General features: G+C 34.0%; 1 protein-coding gene across 5 annotated transcripts; it reads left to right on the forward strand.

Moving 5' to 3' along the window:
- Positions 1 to 909: 909 nt before the first annotated feature.
- LOC109816517 (serine/threonine-protein kinase EDR1) lies at positions 910 to 17,453 on the forward strand. Of its 5 annotated transcripts, none has more exons than XM_083065920.1 (17): positions 910 to 1,267; positions 3,371 to 3,768; positions 4,827 to 5,030; positions 5,507 to 5,695; positions 5,975 to 6,216; positions 6,833 to 6,940; positions 7,163 to 7,252; positions 8,529 to 8,624; positions 9,037 to 9,135; positions 12,280 to 12,397; positions 13,844 to 14,075; positions 15,186 to 15,309; positions 15,409 to 15,428; positions 15,687 to 15,843; positions 16,689 to 16,977; positions 17,061 to 17,133; positions 17,222 to 17,453. In XM_083065920.1, the coding sequence occupies exons 2-17, from the start codon at positions 3,520 to 3,522 to the stop codon at positions 17,302 to 17,304; spliced, it is 2,373 nt and encodes a 790-aa protein (XP_082922046.1). In that variant the 5' UTR covers positions 910 to 1,267; positions 3,371 to 3,519; the 3' UTR covers positions 17,305 to 17,453. The 5 variants fall into 5 exon arrangements, with proteins under 5 accessions (XP_082922046.1, XP_082922045.1, XP_082922043.1 ...); XM_083065919.1 differs by having other exon boundaries at positions 7,175 to 7,252; positions 13,787 to 14,075; XM_083065917.1 differs by having other exon boundaries at positions 911 to 1,267; positions 13,787 to 14,075.
- Positions 17,454 to 17,681: the final 228 nt, after the last annotated feature.

Genomic DNA, 17,681 nt, shown 5'->3' on the forward strand with positions numbered 1-17,681 from the left:
AAAAGGGAAATTTTATTAGTACGAAATTATACACTACATAATTTGTATAAAATCTTATGAAAAAAATCTATTGCGTAAAAAAAAAAGTTAGATTGTAAACTACTCATTATAAATTAAGGTTTACTAAATCTTAGAAATTGCCCTATATTATCATAAAGAACAAAAATTAATAGGTAAAGAAATGTAATAAATGATCGAAAAATTAAAACTATTTAAACTTATTTTATTTAATAAATTATATTTTATATCAAATTTTAATTATTTAATTAAAAAATTTAATATATATTTTTATAATTTTTTTAAAAAATAAAAATTATTTAACATGTTCTTTTGCACACACATAAGTAATTATAATTTTTATTAAAAATATTATTGATACGTTTTCATCGTATTTTTCAACATAAACTATTTATTTATTAACTATTTAACTAATATTTTAAGACATTGATTAATAAACATAAAAGGTCAAATATGACAACCAATAATTTGTTCCTATATTAGTTCCCCACGTGCGTTGCAGCTCGATCAAAGTTTGAATTGGTTGGAGTCCATTGACCTCAGGGTCCACCAAGATTTTACCTAATAGTAGTACAAAAAATTATTCTTATACACACTCTACGTTTTTGGCAGTATTTGTTTAATTATTATTCTTTTTTAGATAAAATGAAACATATAAACACAGTGAAAGAACTATTTATTATTTAAATTTCCAATCTCAATTGAAATTATGTACCAAAAAATTGTCAATTGAAATTAAAAAAATAGTATAGTGTGTAGATTGATAATTATTTATTTATGGAAATAAAATAAATTAAAAAAATAGAGGAGGGAAAAGGGTAGAGGGAAGAGGGTAGAGGGTAGAGGGTAGAGGCACAGAATAGAGGGAATAGCATAATAGTTTTGACGCGTAAGAAGTTGTGGATGTTGGTGAGCCAACCCTTTTGCTAGCTGGCTGTCGGGGAGAGGTCCCCAGATCCCTCTCGCACTGCACGTGACTCACCCCCTCCCTCTCTCCCTCTCTCCCTCTCTCCCTCTCACTCTCCTTCTCAACTCTCTGAAACAAAAACCGCATCATCGCTTTCTTCTTCCATCACTCAAAACCCGAACCTCAAATCAAATCCCTCTCTCATTTCCTCACACTTTCATCTCTCTCTCTCTCTCTCTTTCTTTGCGTAACGATGATTCCGCGGTATTTTTAGCTATTTCAGATTCAAATGCGATTGGACGCCACGCCAGATTCCAACTCGAATGCTTGGATCTGCTGCCGGTGATTTCGCTACTCTTTATATCTCCTTGATCGTTTTCTTTCCGCTTTTACTCCTCTTGTTGCCGCCGATTTCAGTTTTCTGTTTCTTTCTCGTTTCCGATGGCCTAGGCATTCCTCTGTCTCCTCGCATTGGATGTTCGATGCGGTTTTCCGAACGAATCGGTTTTTTATTTCTGTGATTTAATGTGAATGAAGTTGAGTCTGTGCGCGATGCGAGTAGGTCCTTTTTTGATCTGAATGTGTTGTCCATTGTTTTTGTGAGAATATCGGTTTTCAGAATTTTGATTGGAATCGTTGAATTGGAGGAACTCGGGATTTTGCACTGTTAGGTGGTTGAATTGAACTGTACAGGCATTCTGTTACGGAGTTTATGGTATTTGTTGTGAAACTGTTAACCGCTGCTGTGATTTTTCATGCGGAACTGGATTTATCGGAGCAAGCTTATTTGTTAGGAGGTTTCTGAGTTGGATTTCTGTTGTAGGAGTAACTAGTTCTGTCCCTGTGCTCCCTATCGAATTGTTATTGACTTATTGTTTTCTGTTTTTGTCTTTCTCGGTAATACTGATTAACTTGTGGAAATACATTATTAACCTAATACAGGGAAATGGTTCATAGCAAGAAAAAAAACTCGAGCTCTCCCTTTTCTTTGTTTAAAACAAATGTAGAAACCATAAAAAAGGGACAAGTATAAATACAGAAAGTGAAAACAAATCTGACTATGGGAAGAGAATTGACGTGGTCTTGAGTAGTGATAATCAATTTAGGTGGAAAAATGAGGATGGAGATTGTACAGTTTGTACCAATAGTACAGGTCGAAATGAACATACTTGAAAGAAGCAAGGATAGGAGAGAATCTTTGGTATATGAAATGAAGGGTAATTAGGAATACTTTTGGAGACTTTAGTTTAATGCCAATAATTTTCCTTTGGATGTGCAATGTATAGTATGACAACAAATTGAAAAGAGTGATGAGGGTACTCATGATATGTCTTATGCTTATGCCCTGGCTGGCGTTTAGTCTAAGGTAAAAGATTCCTTTTTGCTTCAGTGGGGTTACCTATAGCATTTTCATACAGACCATTTTTGGTCAAATATAAGGTGACTGAGTTACTGTTTGCCTTGTAACTCTAGAGGAATATATTATGGACTAGTAAACACCAACAAAAGTCTTATCCCATTAGGTGAGGATATTATGAGCTAGTAAACAGTCAGAGTATCTAAAACAAATTAATATAGAAATTATAAGAATTTCAATGTGGATGCATTAACATTTGAAGTTACAATTGTAAGTAATGAGCCTTTCAAAAAAAAAAAAATTGTTAAGTAATGAATACAGTGGAAATTTCTGTCGTCAGCACATTATACAGATGTGAACGACAGATATTTGTCTTTCACAAGAATGGTTTGGTATATGAATATTCCTGTTACACAGTATAACTTTGTCCTCACCTCCAATATTGAAGATATGTTCTGCCCTTTGATCTAGATATTTGATTTCTCATACATGTCTTTGTCATTATCTGCTTCATTGATTTAGGGGGATGTATCATGGTTGTTCCTTTGTGTTCCATTATTAATGGTGGGAAGTGTTGTGTTGGAAATGGTCTAATGGTCGCAATAGTCAACTTTAGTCATGTATTTTCTGTTTCCTTCTGAGTGGAGATAGGTTTCATTTCATAATTATGGGTTCAATATCTGATTTATAGGTGTCATATGAATAATGATTTGTTGGAAATGTGATAACTTGCACAAAGAGTCTTACTCTTGTATTATGAATGGTTTGGACTGAGATAGACATTGCTTACTTGTGCCTTGAGTTTACCAGTGATAATATCAGTTCTGAAGTTTATCTCCTAGGGTTGGTGCGGGGATCATATAAGTGAGTGATGCATCAGTGTCATGGGATTCATGCACGATAGAGCTAGGCCAATAACAAATTTTCTACTTTTATTTTTGTATAGTAATTTTTTTGGCTCTTGGTTGTAATGCTTAAGTTTCATGTGTTATGATTTTGAAAATTTTCATTCCTTTTTTATCTGCTGTTGTTTAAACATATCTTTTGCATTTTTAATATGCCATATCCTTGTTATTTGGTTCATACAGGTTACATGATCTCCAGCTTGAAGCAGTTGGTGTTACTGAAATATATATTTCAATGATTTTGTATTTTAAGAACTACCTTTAGCTTGGATATGTCTCTTATGGGTTAATAATTGTGGCGAAATGGTTTTTCATTCCAAATATATAAGAACATGGAGGAGACACGAGAAGATGCAGGGCCGGCAGAGCAAGGGCCATCTAATGTGTCGTGGTGGCCTTCAGATTTTGTTGAAAGATTTGGATCTGTTTCTTTGGGTTCTCAAGATGAGACCTTAAGTAATAAAGAATCTCCTCGGCATTCTGACAAGGATGTTTTATCTTCTCAGACAGCATCACAAACTCTCTGGCGCACTGGAATGCTTTCAGAACCAATACCAAATGGTTTTTATTCAGTCATTCCGGTGAGGATTGATTTATATATTACTTTCTTAGTGCTGCAGATGTCTATTTGCTAATTCTAGAGTTGCTAATAATCTTTTGTTGCATACAATTATTGATGATAAATTATACTTTAAGAGAGATATATCAAAGTTGTAAGGTTTTGTATTTGCTTTTGCTTTGTTGCATATTCCAAAATCTGCATTCTAACATTGATTTATTCTTTTATTGTGTTAGTTCCTGTGCTTGTTTTCTTTGCAATTTTTAAGCATGATAAATTCCTGGTATGATGCTTGGAGTAGTTCTGTTTTCAACTTGACTTCTTGAATTGAACATATAACTTCAAAATGATTTTCATTTAGGCCAAAAAAAATGATAAACTGACAATTATGTTTCACTAATTGAGAATAATTGAGTTGAGTTGAACCTTTTATATACATGGAAGATCAAATGCCCATTTGCAATAATTTAATTCTCTTTTGGTATTTTTTTTGGGTATCTTACAATGGGAGGGTTCGAATCTTGACTTTGGATATGAAATAGACTATGTTGGGAGAGAAATACTTATCTTGTGTGCGCTTACAATACCCATATTGTTGTTTAACCGAACATTTTAAATGTGTTGATTACTGAGACCAAAGTCATCTCTTTATCTTGTGCAAAGTAGTTGATGTTTATAATATCATTAAGAATATAATAATTTTATGTTGTGTGGAAAGGGAAATTCAGTATAATCTGGAATTTGATGTTAACAACAATAAATATATATTATGTATTTTATTTGCAAGTGTTATTCTGTAAATTTTCAGAATGTGGACCCAATCTAATGAAATTCATGGCTGGGAGCTGATCCTATTTCTGCATGTTCTGTTAAATATATGTGTTTTGTCATGTTCTTATGGTTATGTAGCTGTACCAGATAATTTTTACTTAGTGTTAGAGTCTTACTATGTGTTTCAATAACCTTTGCTCATTCATGGATCTGGACTTGTGTTGTTGATGGTATCCTGGTTCTTGGTGTGTGACTAAAATGATTTTCCTATCACACTCTATTTTCATTAATTAATTTTATAACATGCAGGAGACAAGACTCAAAGAACTTTTTGATAGTATTCCTTCATTGGATGAGCTTCATGCTTTGGGTGGAGAGGGTTTTAAGGCAGATATCATTCTTGTGGATTCAGAGAAAGATAAAAAGCTATCCATGTTAAAGCAATTGATTGTGGCATTAGTTAGAGGATTAAACTCAAATCCAGCTGCAATAATTAAGAAGATAGCTGGATTAGTATGTATTTTACCATATCTTATTGTGTAGCCATTGTTTTGTATACAAGGATATCCTAACATATTGTTGCTTATTGTCATGCTTAGAACGTGGGAGTTAATTTTTTCCTTGTACAAAATGTATTTTACAATTTTGATGCATATTGTTTCAGCAAATGTTAATGATTATTTTCCCATACAATTTCTACAATAGAAAAGGTATAAAATTTTCAAGAAACATGTTTATTTTGAACCTATTTAGCTGGGCTGTATTAATATTATTTGCTTTCTGATGTTAGTCATGGTCAGCTACAACTTTGTTTTGAAGAAAACATTTCATTATAAATATTATTTAGAAGTCTGTTGGTGGGCATTACCGGGATAAATCAATTATGTGTGGCACCTTTCTTTTTATTGACTTCATTTATTATTTAGTTTATTTTCTAAGCATAGTTAAAGATGTTTTATGCTTATTTTGACCTCTATTTCTGAAATTAGGTTTCTGATTTTTATAAGCGGCCCAATGTGGAAAGTCCAGCAAAAGCTGCACTAGATGAAACCTCTCACTTGTTTGAGAATCGAGGAGTCCAGATGCTGGGGCAAATAAAGCACGGTTCTTGCCGTCCTCGAGCTATCTTATTTAAAGTATTAGCTGATACTGTTGGTCTTGAAAGCAGGCTCATGGTGGTAAGCTCTGATTTCTGTTGATTGGCTCAGTTGCTCTCTGCAACACTGTCTATATTTGACTGCCAGTTTACTAATATTTGAATGTATTTACTAATTTACAATGCATTTAGCAAAATAATTAATGGTGAACTAAAGTCTCAATGCTGTATACTAGTTTGCCACTCTTTTCTCACCTAGTGGGATAAGGGCTTTGTTTGTCGTTGTTGTTATTCAATTTTGTTCATCATCATAACTAATTTTATAAGGATATATATCTTGTACTACCATTCTCTTTATCAGGGCTTGCCAAATGATGGGGTTATTGAGTGTCAAGACTCTTACAAGCATATGTCTGTGATAGTTGTATTAAATTCTGTGGAAATGCTGGTTGATCTTGTGCGATTTCCGGGCCAGTTGTTACCACGATCAACCAAGGCAGTTTTTATGACTCACATTTCTGCAGGAGAGAGTGATTCAGCAGAAAACGATTCTTGTGATTCTCCATTAGAACCAAACAGCCCCTTATTTGGGGTTTCAGAGAGGTTAGATCCTAACAGGTTTAAAAACTGTTGTTATTGTTGTTTGGGCTTGATTACACTTTTGTTCCCTTTAAATTTGATTATGGTCGCCCTAATTTTAATTACAACAATGTTATGGTGTCGTTAGTAAATTGCTGCAATAATGTTGGAACACTTATTTCCTGATGTAGTATTGTGGCAATTCATCTCCAACTCAGCAAATTCAATAACAATATGAGTTATCATATCATGAAGTTTTATGTCATGTTGGAAAATGGGACGACCACATCAGCATCAAACTGATGGGGACATGATTTTATCAACTATCAAATAGAATAACATTGTTGCAATCAAAATTGAGGGATCAAAATTAACATAACACCGGGATCAAAAATGTTATAAATCCATTATCTTTTTTTTTTTTTTTTTTCCTTTTTCTTTTGATTATGCATTTGCCAAATAATTGTCAAGTTGATCTTGCACTGAACATTTGATCAAATACAACTTTTCTGCATTCTCAATAATAAACAAATTGTGAGATTATAGGTACAAAATTTTTAGACCTCTATCTTTATCTCTTTTCTTCCGGTTACAAGAGTTGTCATTTGATTGATATTGATTTCGTTTTCCCCTCTGACAGTGCTGAGAAGGAGGAAAACCTCCAATTCCATAGAAGATTTGATGCATCTTCAAATGTATCAGGCATTTCCTTGAGAAACATGATGTTACGATCAAATAGCAGTTTGAGGTAATACTTTCCATTGCTTATCAGCCATTTTCCATGGTGGCTTTTTCTCATTGTTTTCATTTCAGTTGCAGATGTTCTATTTTTTTCTTCACCTTAGATTTTGTTATATTAGTGTTTTTTTTGGCGTATACTTGGTGAAACTTTTTGACTGGAATCTGTAGAAGATGTACACTGCTAAGTACCGACTGTTTCTTGTTTGAATGGTTTTGCCAATTATCTCAGTTTGTCTCATAGTGAACCCAACATTGCCACTGCATTTGGTCGGCGTAGTCGGAGAAAGGTCATTGCTGAACAGAGGACAGCTAGTTCAAGGTTATTCATAATTCCTTCTTGTTTTGAAGTGGTGTGGGTTTCATAAGTTTGGTTTAGGTTCAAAAAGCACGATCTATTGATCTTAGTTTTTGTTACTTTGTTGATCATGATGCTTAAAACTTATCTTTTTGATTTGTTTGATAAAGCCTTTAACTTTGATGGCTAATTGAGTGTTTTCTTGACCTTGGTTTGCACTTCTCTTGGTTTCTGTCTGTATGTGAAGGTTTAGAGTCAGGATGAGCTAGAGCCTATAGTGTTTGACACTACTACAAGGCATAGCTGTAGATATGGTTGGCAAGAACAACTATGGAATTTTATATGAAATTGTCCTGTACCCAATTTGATAGGATAGATTTGCTGATTACTCTTTCCAAATATGGAATGTTTGTTTCTCATATTATATATTTTCACAAAAGTAATGGTTTTGGTCTGTGAAATTTACTATTGCTCTATCATAGATTTCTTCTTCACCTTTGCTTGGAATTGACGTTGGTTGCATTCTTCCACTACCCAATGATTCTTGGAAGTAACATAGTTGAATTGACTTGACATATTTAATTATTGATTTTGATTACACATGAGGCTCTTTGTCTGGTCAGACTGAGTGAAATTCAGTATAAGTGTATCATAGTTATTTGTGATAGGAAGAAGATCAAGAACAAGAATCATATCAGGAGAAAGTGATCATAAATTGCACATGATTATTTGTTATAAAGAAATATTTCTTGTCATTAGTATTGGCAGTTTATCGGTAGAGACTTATTACTCATTGATAATTTCATGGCTTCAGAAAGTTGATGTTTGGTCTCTATAGTCTTCATAGAGTATTTGGACTTGTAAAAGTTATGAATTTATGACTAAAGACTTTGCTCTTTTGGGTGTGGTACTAGATGACTACCCTAATTCTAAACATGCACTAGTACTTCATGACAATCATTGGATTAAAAATAGTTTCTGAATATGTATATGTATCATTTTGAGAATTTAGTGGCGAGGATATCTGATAAGAACTAATTATTCTATCATAATCTAACAGAACTCCTAGTACTAATTTAAGGGCAGATGCACTTTACTTGTTCACTCTAGAGGAGCTTTTTCATTAATATTTTTGGTTAAGACTTGGGGCATGCCAAGTTTGTCTTTCAAATTGGTCTATGTATATTATCCTTTTGCATTTAGTTGCAAAGGATATCTAAACAATCTCCAAATTCTACATACTAATTTTAAAAACTTATTCTCATCCTTCTCTTCTGTTTGAAATATTTCTGTTTTGCAGTCCAGAACATCCATCATTTCGAGCACGCGGACGGTCCATGCTTAGTGGTGATAGGACGGCATTTAGAGATTTTTCTGATGACCAGGCCACATCAAGGTTTTAATCTTTATTTTATCCCTTAATATCTGCTTTTGCTCTGTTATGTAAAGTTATAGGGCCTTGCATGTTTTTGTAAGTATACCGTGTCATTAATTGCTATCTGCTTTAATTATTTACTAGGGAGAAAGAGGCACTCTGTGCCTCTCTGTTAAAAAATATAAAAATAATATTCAAAATGATAAAGTGATAGTGTGTGCTGATGTTAACTTTATAATAGTGGTTAGTTGTTTGTAGATTATAGATTATAAATTTATTGCTTTTGGGTTCTCCCTACATTCTGAATAAAAATCACTTGCTAATAAATTTTTGTTTACCAAAGCTTGTGTTGTCCTGTCATGTTTTTCACTTTCATTAGTATTTATTATAAAACAATTTATCGGTATATGTACCTGACTTTTATATTTCTCAGATCCAGCTATAGGTCAGATGGTGCATCCTCATCAGAAGCTCGTAGGATACGAAGAAGAAGCATCAGCATTACACCAGAGATTGGGGATGATATCGTAAGGTTGATTGTTGTTCTAAGATACTTCTGGATTTATGCTTGCTTCATTGTGAAGTGTGCTTTCCTTGGTATAATGTGTTATCTACTTTGAAATGTTTCAATGTTTGAGTGTGAATTGCCGAATTTCCATTTTCAAGCATTTGTTCTTTCACGTGATTCCTTCCTTTTGGGCATATGCATGCTCACATGCTTTCCTGAATATGTTAAAGATGATAGCTTCCCTGGATCATTCTGTTCACTGAACATATATTATTTTTGGTAGGTGTCTAGTTAATCAACTTTTTTTGTTTTTTAAAATATTTTTTTTCAGTTTTTTCTTTCATGTTATTTTCTACATTTGGTTTTACATGTTTAGAGAGCTTGATTTTTTATTTTCTCTTTTTGTTATTTAGCTTTGTTGGTTAACTGACTTTTTTGTTAACTTGAGACTATTACTCAGTTTCATTAGTAGAAAATGGTGTTGCAACCGCAGCCAAACTCATCAAGTAAGGGTTTTCTATATATTTATCTTAAAATCTCATGAATGAATATCGATGCGCCGGTCAGAACTGGTAGTTAGTATTTATGGAGGTTCATAAAACTTGGTCCAGTTGTAGCAAACATAACATCTTTTGGCATTTGAAGCTGGATGTGATTATTTGTGGAGCAATGATAACATCTTTTGCAAGTAGAAATTGGATGTTATTCATTTCATTTGTGGCTTTTTTGGGTTATCGTTCTGTACTATGATATTTTTCAATCCAGAGGTAAATGAATTGTGCTGTGATATCATTATTTAAACTTACCCTTTTAGAGGTTGAGCCTTGTGCAGGTGGGTTCTTACAACTGAAACAGTCTCTGCTATTGGGGAGGGTTGATTAATAATACATTTGACCTGCAGACCTTTAAATGGTGGAAGCCTTTTTCACCGGGCTGCCCTTTTTCTGGTAGTTTTTGGCCTAGCTTGTATTGTATGGGCTTCTCTTTATTTCTCTTTGAAAGGAGAAGCTGGGTCAGCAACAATTTTACAAAACTCTTAAAAATAGAGCTTCTAATGAAAGCTAATTGTCGGAGCTTCTACATTTAAGAAGATAAGCCTAAAAAGATGGGCCAAATACTACCTTACCCTGCCTGTTTGGATATGCTCTTCTTTTTTCTTTTTTTTTCTGTCGTATATGGAGCATTTGACTTGAATGTAATGCAAAGAGGTAATTCCTTCTGCACCCTTTTTCAACATAGGGTTTTGGTGCCCCTTAAAAAAAATCACCAATGACATTTGGACATGCATATTAGTTGTCCACGTCATGGTTACCCTTGAATTTTTGACCGGGTCTCATTAATCTGAATAGGGTGGTTGTGTCAGATTGATATTGAAATTCATGATTGCAATCTGCTGTTAGTGTTACACCCCCTTTGCAGGCACCATGAAATTGCAGTCTCCGATGAACCAAAAATTCTTTCTCAAAGAATAGCATAAAAAAACTAGTGAATTTTTTTGTTTGAAAGAATGCATCTAAACTTGGAACAAACTTTTACAGCCACCATTTCCTTCGCAGCCACCCTGAAATTGTAGTTTCTGATGGACCAAAAGTTCTTTCTCAAAGAAAAGCATGAAAAACCAATGTAAAACATGTAAACCTGAACAAACAACAGCAGATTTGCATCAACAAAATAATTCAATAAGCATCAATAGTGTAAACAAAGAAGAAATAGAGGAGAAACAAAAAATAAAAACTACAGAAAAATGAAAAAATGCTGGAAACCGCTATGAAGTCTCTGCAGCGATTCCCAACCATTATAAGTGGTAGTGTCCTTTTCTCCTCTCTCCTCCCTTTCTTTCTTGTTTTCTCTTTCTCCCATGTCTTTACTTTTTCCGCTCTTACTCACACCACTACCATTCCTCTCCTTCCACCCTCCTTGGTCACACCGCTCTGCCCAACTACATGTCTATATCTGCAATTTCAATTGCTGTGAAGGTCGACAAGTTTGATGGCAGAGAAAAGGAATCCGTCATTGGTGTTTCACAAAGCAAAATGTGAAATGAAAGAGGGATTCAGAACAAGGACAATGAAGAAGTCTTTTAAGGGGAAACAGTGGCTGTGAAGGGGGTGTGACGGTGGATTGTGCGGATAGTGGATTTCAAAATCAATTGGATATATGCTACTCCATTTGGGTTAATGAGACCCAGTCACAAATTTCAAGATAACCCTGATGTGAACAACTAAAACACGTGTCCAAACATCATTGGTGCTTTTTTGAAGGGCATAAAAACCCTTTGTCGAAAAAGGGTATGGAAGGAATTACCATGCCGAAAATCCTAGTTGCAGACCAGATATGTAGTTCCTCATTTATGGAACAAACTTTGTCCTATTGAAGGTTCAAGGACATGGATAGGTCACTTGGGGGGGGGGGGGGGAGATAGTGGATGATTCATGATTGAACCTTTGACATTGTCATCGCATCCAAGTGAGCCCGTGCTAATTGAGCTAAAAGCTTATTAGCAAGTGTTTCCTTTACCTGATGTGAAAGGGATGCCAGATGTTTTTTTTTTCTTTATTGTTCTTTGCTTTTTTTCCCTCTCCGTTTTCAGAGGAATCCATACCCTTTGTGTCATGTGCATTTTTAATTCTTTATAGATTTTTTTTTGTGTAAAATAATAATGCATTGGGCATCCAAGTGAGCCAGTGCTAATTGAGCTAAAAGCTTATTAGCAAGTGTTTCCTTTACCTGATATGAAAGGGATGCCAGATGTTTTTTTTCTCTTTATTGTTCTTTGCTTTTTTTCCCTCTCCGTTTTAAGAGGAATCCATACCCTTTGTGTCATGTGCATTTTTAATTCTTTATAGATTTTTTTTTGTGTAAAATAATAATGCATTGGGTCTGAATCGCTTGATCAGTTAAACTTTGATTTTATTTTAAGTTCAAAAAGAATTAATTTGATATATTGTTGAGTGGAGACTTGATTTTTTTGTTTTCCTGGTTCTTGTTTTATGTTAAATAACTAACACAAATAATGCATCGTTGTGATATGCACCTGTGTCAAGTACATTAATGATCCTTCCTTTTCAATTTCCTAAGTTATGTTATCTTATTTGTTTAATGCACTGTATGTTTGCTGATAAGCAAGTTGTTTGAATACTGTGATAACCCAGGATCTATTCACTGTAGGGCTGTACGGGCAATGAATGAAACACTGAAGCAAAACCGTCTCTTGAGGGAACGAGGGGATGATAACTCATTCTCCCATTCTCCAAACAATAGCAGTGATGCAAATCTTCAGAAAAATGTATGCATTATTTTGGTAACAGTGGAATATGCTATTATTTAAACCTTCTGCCCTGTCTTTGTCTTGCATTTTTCAGCATCTCATCAAACAACTCTTTATGGCTTGCTTCAAAATCATGACATGTGCAAATTACATCAGTGGCTGGAAATCTCATCTTAAGAAAATCTCTTCTCTGCACTGATATTTCTTGATTTGGTTCAGCCTTGTTTTCTGCTTTATTACTTGTAATATATATGCATCAATATTGATTTCTCGTAATTCTCCTGTTTCTGCTTCATAACCAAAAATATTTTATTTGTTAGTCCATTTGTTTTAAGGGTGAGTACTATTTGAGAAAAACTGAAATATGTTAGGGAAGATTATGTGAAGTATCCCAAACAGTGGCAGCGTTGAAGTAAAATGGATTATACAGTATGTGCAAGAGATGAAATTTTATCAGACTTAATGTGAGAATAAAATCAATAAGGTCTTGATGTTGGGAAAAAAGGGTCAAAGATGATCTTTAGGGTGAGGTTTAAAGGGTCAAAACTCAAAATGGTGCCTGTTTTGGTGGTGTGAGCAGCAACAGCCAGATAGATTTGGGTCTGAACTCTGATAGGTTTTAGGGAAAAATTGAACAACGGTGTTTGGATCTGGTGATTGTTGGTGTCTGCCGAAACAAATTAGGATCAGGTAGAATTAGAATAGAAAAAATAAGTAAAACAGTAGGAATGTAGATCCTAGACATCACTCCTATGGTTTGATTACATCACACAATCATGAAAGCAAGTTATGCTGTCACAATTAAAGTATTTTTTTATGAAAAAATGCATTACAACCATTTAAAATCGACCAGTAATCTATCGCACATGATTTATAATAGAATCCTTTCTCTATAAGGATTGAAACTCTATACTACTACGAAATCTGTAACACCTAAATAACAGAACAAAGCCCATATACAACCCTAGACTAGGAAATAAAATCACAACAAAATTGCCGCCTATAAATATAAAGTGGAATTAAGTAACACCTGTTAACTCTTCAAACTATAGATATTTCATAGTTGTGATCTAAGCCTGAAAATTGAGACAATTTGATTTTAAATGTCACTTTTTTGGACTAGGATGTCCTGCATCAGGTTAGCATATGGCTTCCAACCCCAGCATGTTAAAAATTCATGGTTGTATTAAAGTTAGTGACTTGTGAATCATGTATAATTTTGATGTTGATGGTTATAGTATTAACATGTGTGGCTTGGTCCAAAAAATAATTGGATTAGTTTGTTTCAAAACATGGTTTTTCTTTTTTCCCTCGTTTTTTAGAAGAGGGAGAAGGGTTTCTTTGCTTATTCAGTTCAATTTAAATATATTCCAAGCTCTACATGTGATTCTCATTCTGCTATTACAGGTGGCAAATTTCCACCTTGATGGTCATGATGAAAGATCTGCTTTATATTCTTGTCAGCGTGACCAAGGAACTTCACAAAAGGCAATGTCTTTACCATCTTCACCACATGATTATAGAAGTCATGCTTCTGAGAGAAGTGGACCATCGAGATATGGAGTGCATGATGAAATGGAGTCAACTTGGAATAAAGTACTGGAATCTCCAATGTTCAATGATAAACCTCTGTTACCATATGAAAAATGGAATATTGACTTCTCTGAATTGACTGTTGGAACTCGTGTAGGGATTGGTAAGTATTACCTCAGTTATTAAAATTGCACGATTTATGATCTGCACACATAATAATTTTAAATCATTCATATGCTGTGGATTTCTATATTTCTGTGTTGGGTTGTGACAGATTTGATCAGATGTGTCTGTATGTTTGTGTTTTAGTGACTGATCTGATCCAGATCTCTGACAGCCAATGGTAAAAAACTGGTGTCTGAGAGCCTTAAATATTGTTCTTCCACTTGAAAGAAATGGATGGTTCTTTTCTTTTCTTCTTTTATATCAATTTCAAGTCTTGTGTTTGTCCTTGTCCAGGAATGTGGATCTCATTAGGTGGTGTTTGATATATTTTCATTCTCAACTAAAACACTTTCCTTGAAACGACATTCCTAGCAATAGGATTTATGGGAAATGTTATAGAATGTGTATGATTAATATTCAATTTTCCTAGTAATGATACGTATACTGGCAATTTCCATGGGAAAATTTATAACTTTATAGTCTTTTAGCACAGAAAATTTTATTCCCACTGGTGTTGGTGGAAATTTGTTCTCACCTATTCACAAATTGACATTTTCAATACCCTTTTATACTCGGGAAATATTTTTATTCTATTTACTAAATATGGGAAATTTTTATTCTTATATCACTTTCTAATGTTCATACATTCCTGTAACAAAATGTCACTTAAATTACAAAACTGGCAAGTTTCTTTGCTGATTGGCAAGTTTATAAAAGTAGTGTAACAAGAAGAGGTGTGGTGAAGAATGATGGTTGAGGCATCTGATTGCCTTGGGTTACAAAACCTTTGGAACAAGCTCTTTTGTATGTTTGGTTCCCTTGGGGTTTAATTTAGCTTGAAACAATTAATTTTAAGTTTCTGTGTAGGTAGAAGAGGGGAATATCTTGAGTTGATTTGCTTTATTATGGAGTTTATTTTTTTAGTTGGAGTGTAATAGTGTATATGTAATACAATTTTTAAGTGGAAATGCTATTCAACTTTAGAAAAGTAAAATTGTCTTGGGCATGTTTGAAGTTTATGGTCAATTACTGTTTCAAGGGAATGTTCTTGACAGATGATCTTGTAAAGAAATAGTTGCTTGACCATTGATCTATTGTTCTTTGTCAGGTTTCTTTGGAGAAGTTTTCCGTGGCATATGGAATGGCACAGATGTTGCAATCAAGGTTTTTCTAGAGCAAGATTTAACTGCTGAAAATATGGAAGATTTTTGCAATGAGATATCTATTCTGAGGTATCTTGTCATTCATATGCTGTTTGTTAGCAGTTTTTCTGTTCTATCTAACATTTTCTGACTCTTTCTCTTTGAATTTTGGTATTTGGTTTCCCCCAGCCGGCTCCGACATCCCAACGGTATTCTCCAAGATCCTTACTATTTACTTCTGTAGTTATGACTTTCCCATTGTTCTTGAACATTTTGTTTTCTAGATATGGTATCCAATAGAAATGACTCTGAATTGTTCTCTTTTATTATAAGTATTTATTTCAATAAAGTCTTCCTTACTCAAAAAGAATGAGAATAAAGTTATGCCTACTTTGTATGAGAAATTTCATGTAGCTTTTTTCCTTTGAATTCAACTGTTGTTTATCTAGTAATGAAATTTTATGCAGTTATCTTGTTTCTCGGTGCATGCACAAAGCCTCCACGCTTGTCAATGGTTACAGAATATATGGAGTTGGGATCATTGTATTACTTGATACATTTGAGTGGTCAAAAGAAAAAGCTTAATTGGCGGAGAAGACTAAGGATGTTACGTGACATATGCAAGTAAGTATTCTGGTTATTCATACTTTTTAAAAGTGTGCGAAGAATCCAAACCGAATTGAATCAATCTAAAACTGAACCAATCCAGATAATAAAAACCATTTTGTTTTGAGAAAAACCCAATCCGATTCTTTTGCAGAAATAGTTCGGTTAACCCATCTATATTCTTTATAAAGTGAAATCAGTTATTTTCAGTTTTATGAAAAAACAGAGCCATATATAGTATAAACTATAAAGTGAATAACTAAACTACACCGAACCTATCCAAATTAAAAAAAATCCTATCCGTTTTTTAATAGAAATCAAATTGATCCACTTTATAAAAACTGGTGCAATTAATCAAATCATTTTTATATAATGGGATGGATTCGATTTAGTTTTGAAAAAAATAGATCCATGAGCAGCCCTTTATTTTTTAGAATCTTATCTGTTTTAATTGCCATTTATTGCTGAACGGGTGTTGCACATTAATTATGATGTCGTTGTCTTCCAATAAATCAAAAATTTCCATGCCCATTTACTTTTACTTGAGAAATAGCTGTCATTTTTTGTTAATAATGTTGCATTCTTTATTTTCTGTGGATTTGGTCACAATTAATTATGAATGATTATTTTATTTTATTATTTATTACATCTTAAAAAAATACATTTATTGTTAATTTGTTACCTGTTTTGATAATGATTTAACGAATGAATGATGAACACTAAGTACCTTAGATGAATACCCGATTCAGTTATAAGCCTTTTGAACATTGGTATTACCCCATTTCAAATGTTAATTTGTTCCATGATGCTGGAAAAATTAGACGGTTTCTCAATATTGACGAGAACAACTTGCTTGTGTGTAGGGGTTTGATGTGCATACACCGAATGAAGGTTGTTCACCGTGATTTGAAAAGTGCAAATTGTCTGGTGAATAAGCATTGGACTGTGAAAGTATGTGATTTTGGGCTTTCAAGAATAATGACAGATACTCCTATGAAAGATTCATCCTCGGCTGGAACTCCAGAATGGATGGCTCCTGAGCTTATTCGAAATGAACCATTCACAGAAAAATGTGATATCTTTAGCCTTGGGGTGATAATGTGGGAACTTTGCACCTTGAGCAGACCATGGGAAGGCATACCACCTGAGAGGGTATTTCAACATATTATCTGTTCATGTTGCGTGATGGTTTCTATTTCAGCCATGTTCTTTATTGAAAATTTTCCATTGATCAGGTGGTTTATTCCGTTGCAAATGAGGGTTCCAGATTGGAGATACCAGAAGGCCCTCTAGGCAGGCTGATTTCAGGTCCTGCAACTTTCCTTTATTCCTTTGGATGTCAGAACTTGCAACGAACTGCTTTAACTTAATTGCTTCGTTTTTTTTTTGTCTGCAGACTGTTGGGCAGAATCTCATGAGCGGCCAAGTTGTGAGGAGATTCTTTCTCGTTTGGTGGACATCGAGTACTCCATGTGCTGAAGCAAGATCTTTTGTACATAGAAAACGTTGGGTAGAGTTGTTACATTGTATTATCGGCTGATGTTGTGAAAATTATTTGTGAATTTTGTTCTTTTTCGCAGAACATGCGAAATATGAATCAATACTGTTGTCTTTCCCCTGTGCTGCAACTCGTCTCTTTCTGGGGCAATGAGAAAGATGATCAATCCGTCTCTCGAAACATAGTGTGCAATGACGGGCACAATCCGAGTGTGTAGAATCGTTATTCCCAACTCAAAAATTGGATATTAATCTCGCATTTGTATGTATAAAAGTAAGGTAGGCGAGGAAAAAGAAATAAGCCCAAGAACTAGAATGATGGATTAATTCTACACGATGATGAACAATCTCGTTTGTTA

The sequence above is a fragment of the Cajanus cajan genome, chromosome 10, assembly GCF_000230855.2.
Source record: "Cajanus cajan strain Asha chromosome 10, NIPB_CcT2T_4, whole genome shotgun sequence".
Lineage (NCBI taxonomy): Eukaryota > Viridiplantae > Streptophyta > Magnoliopsida > Fabales > Fabaceae > Cajanus > Cajanus cajan.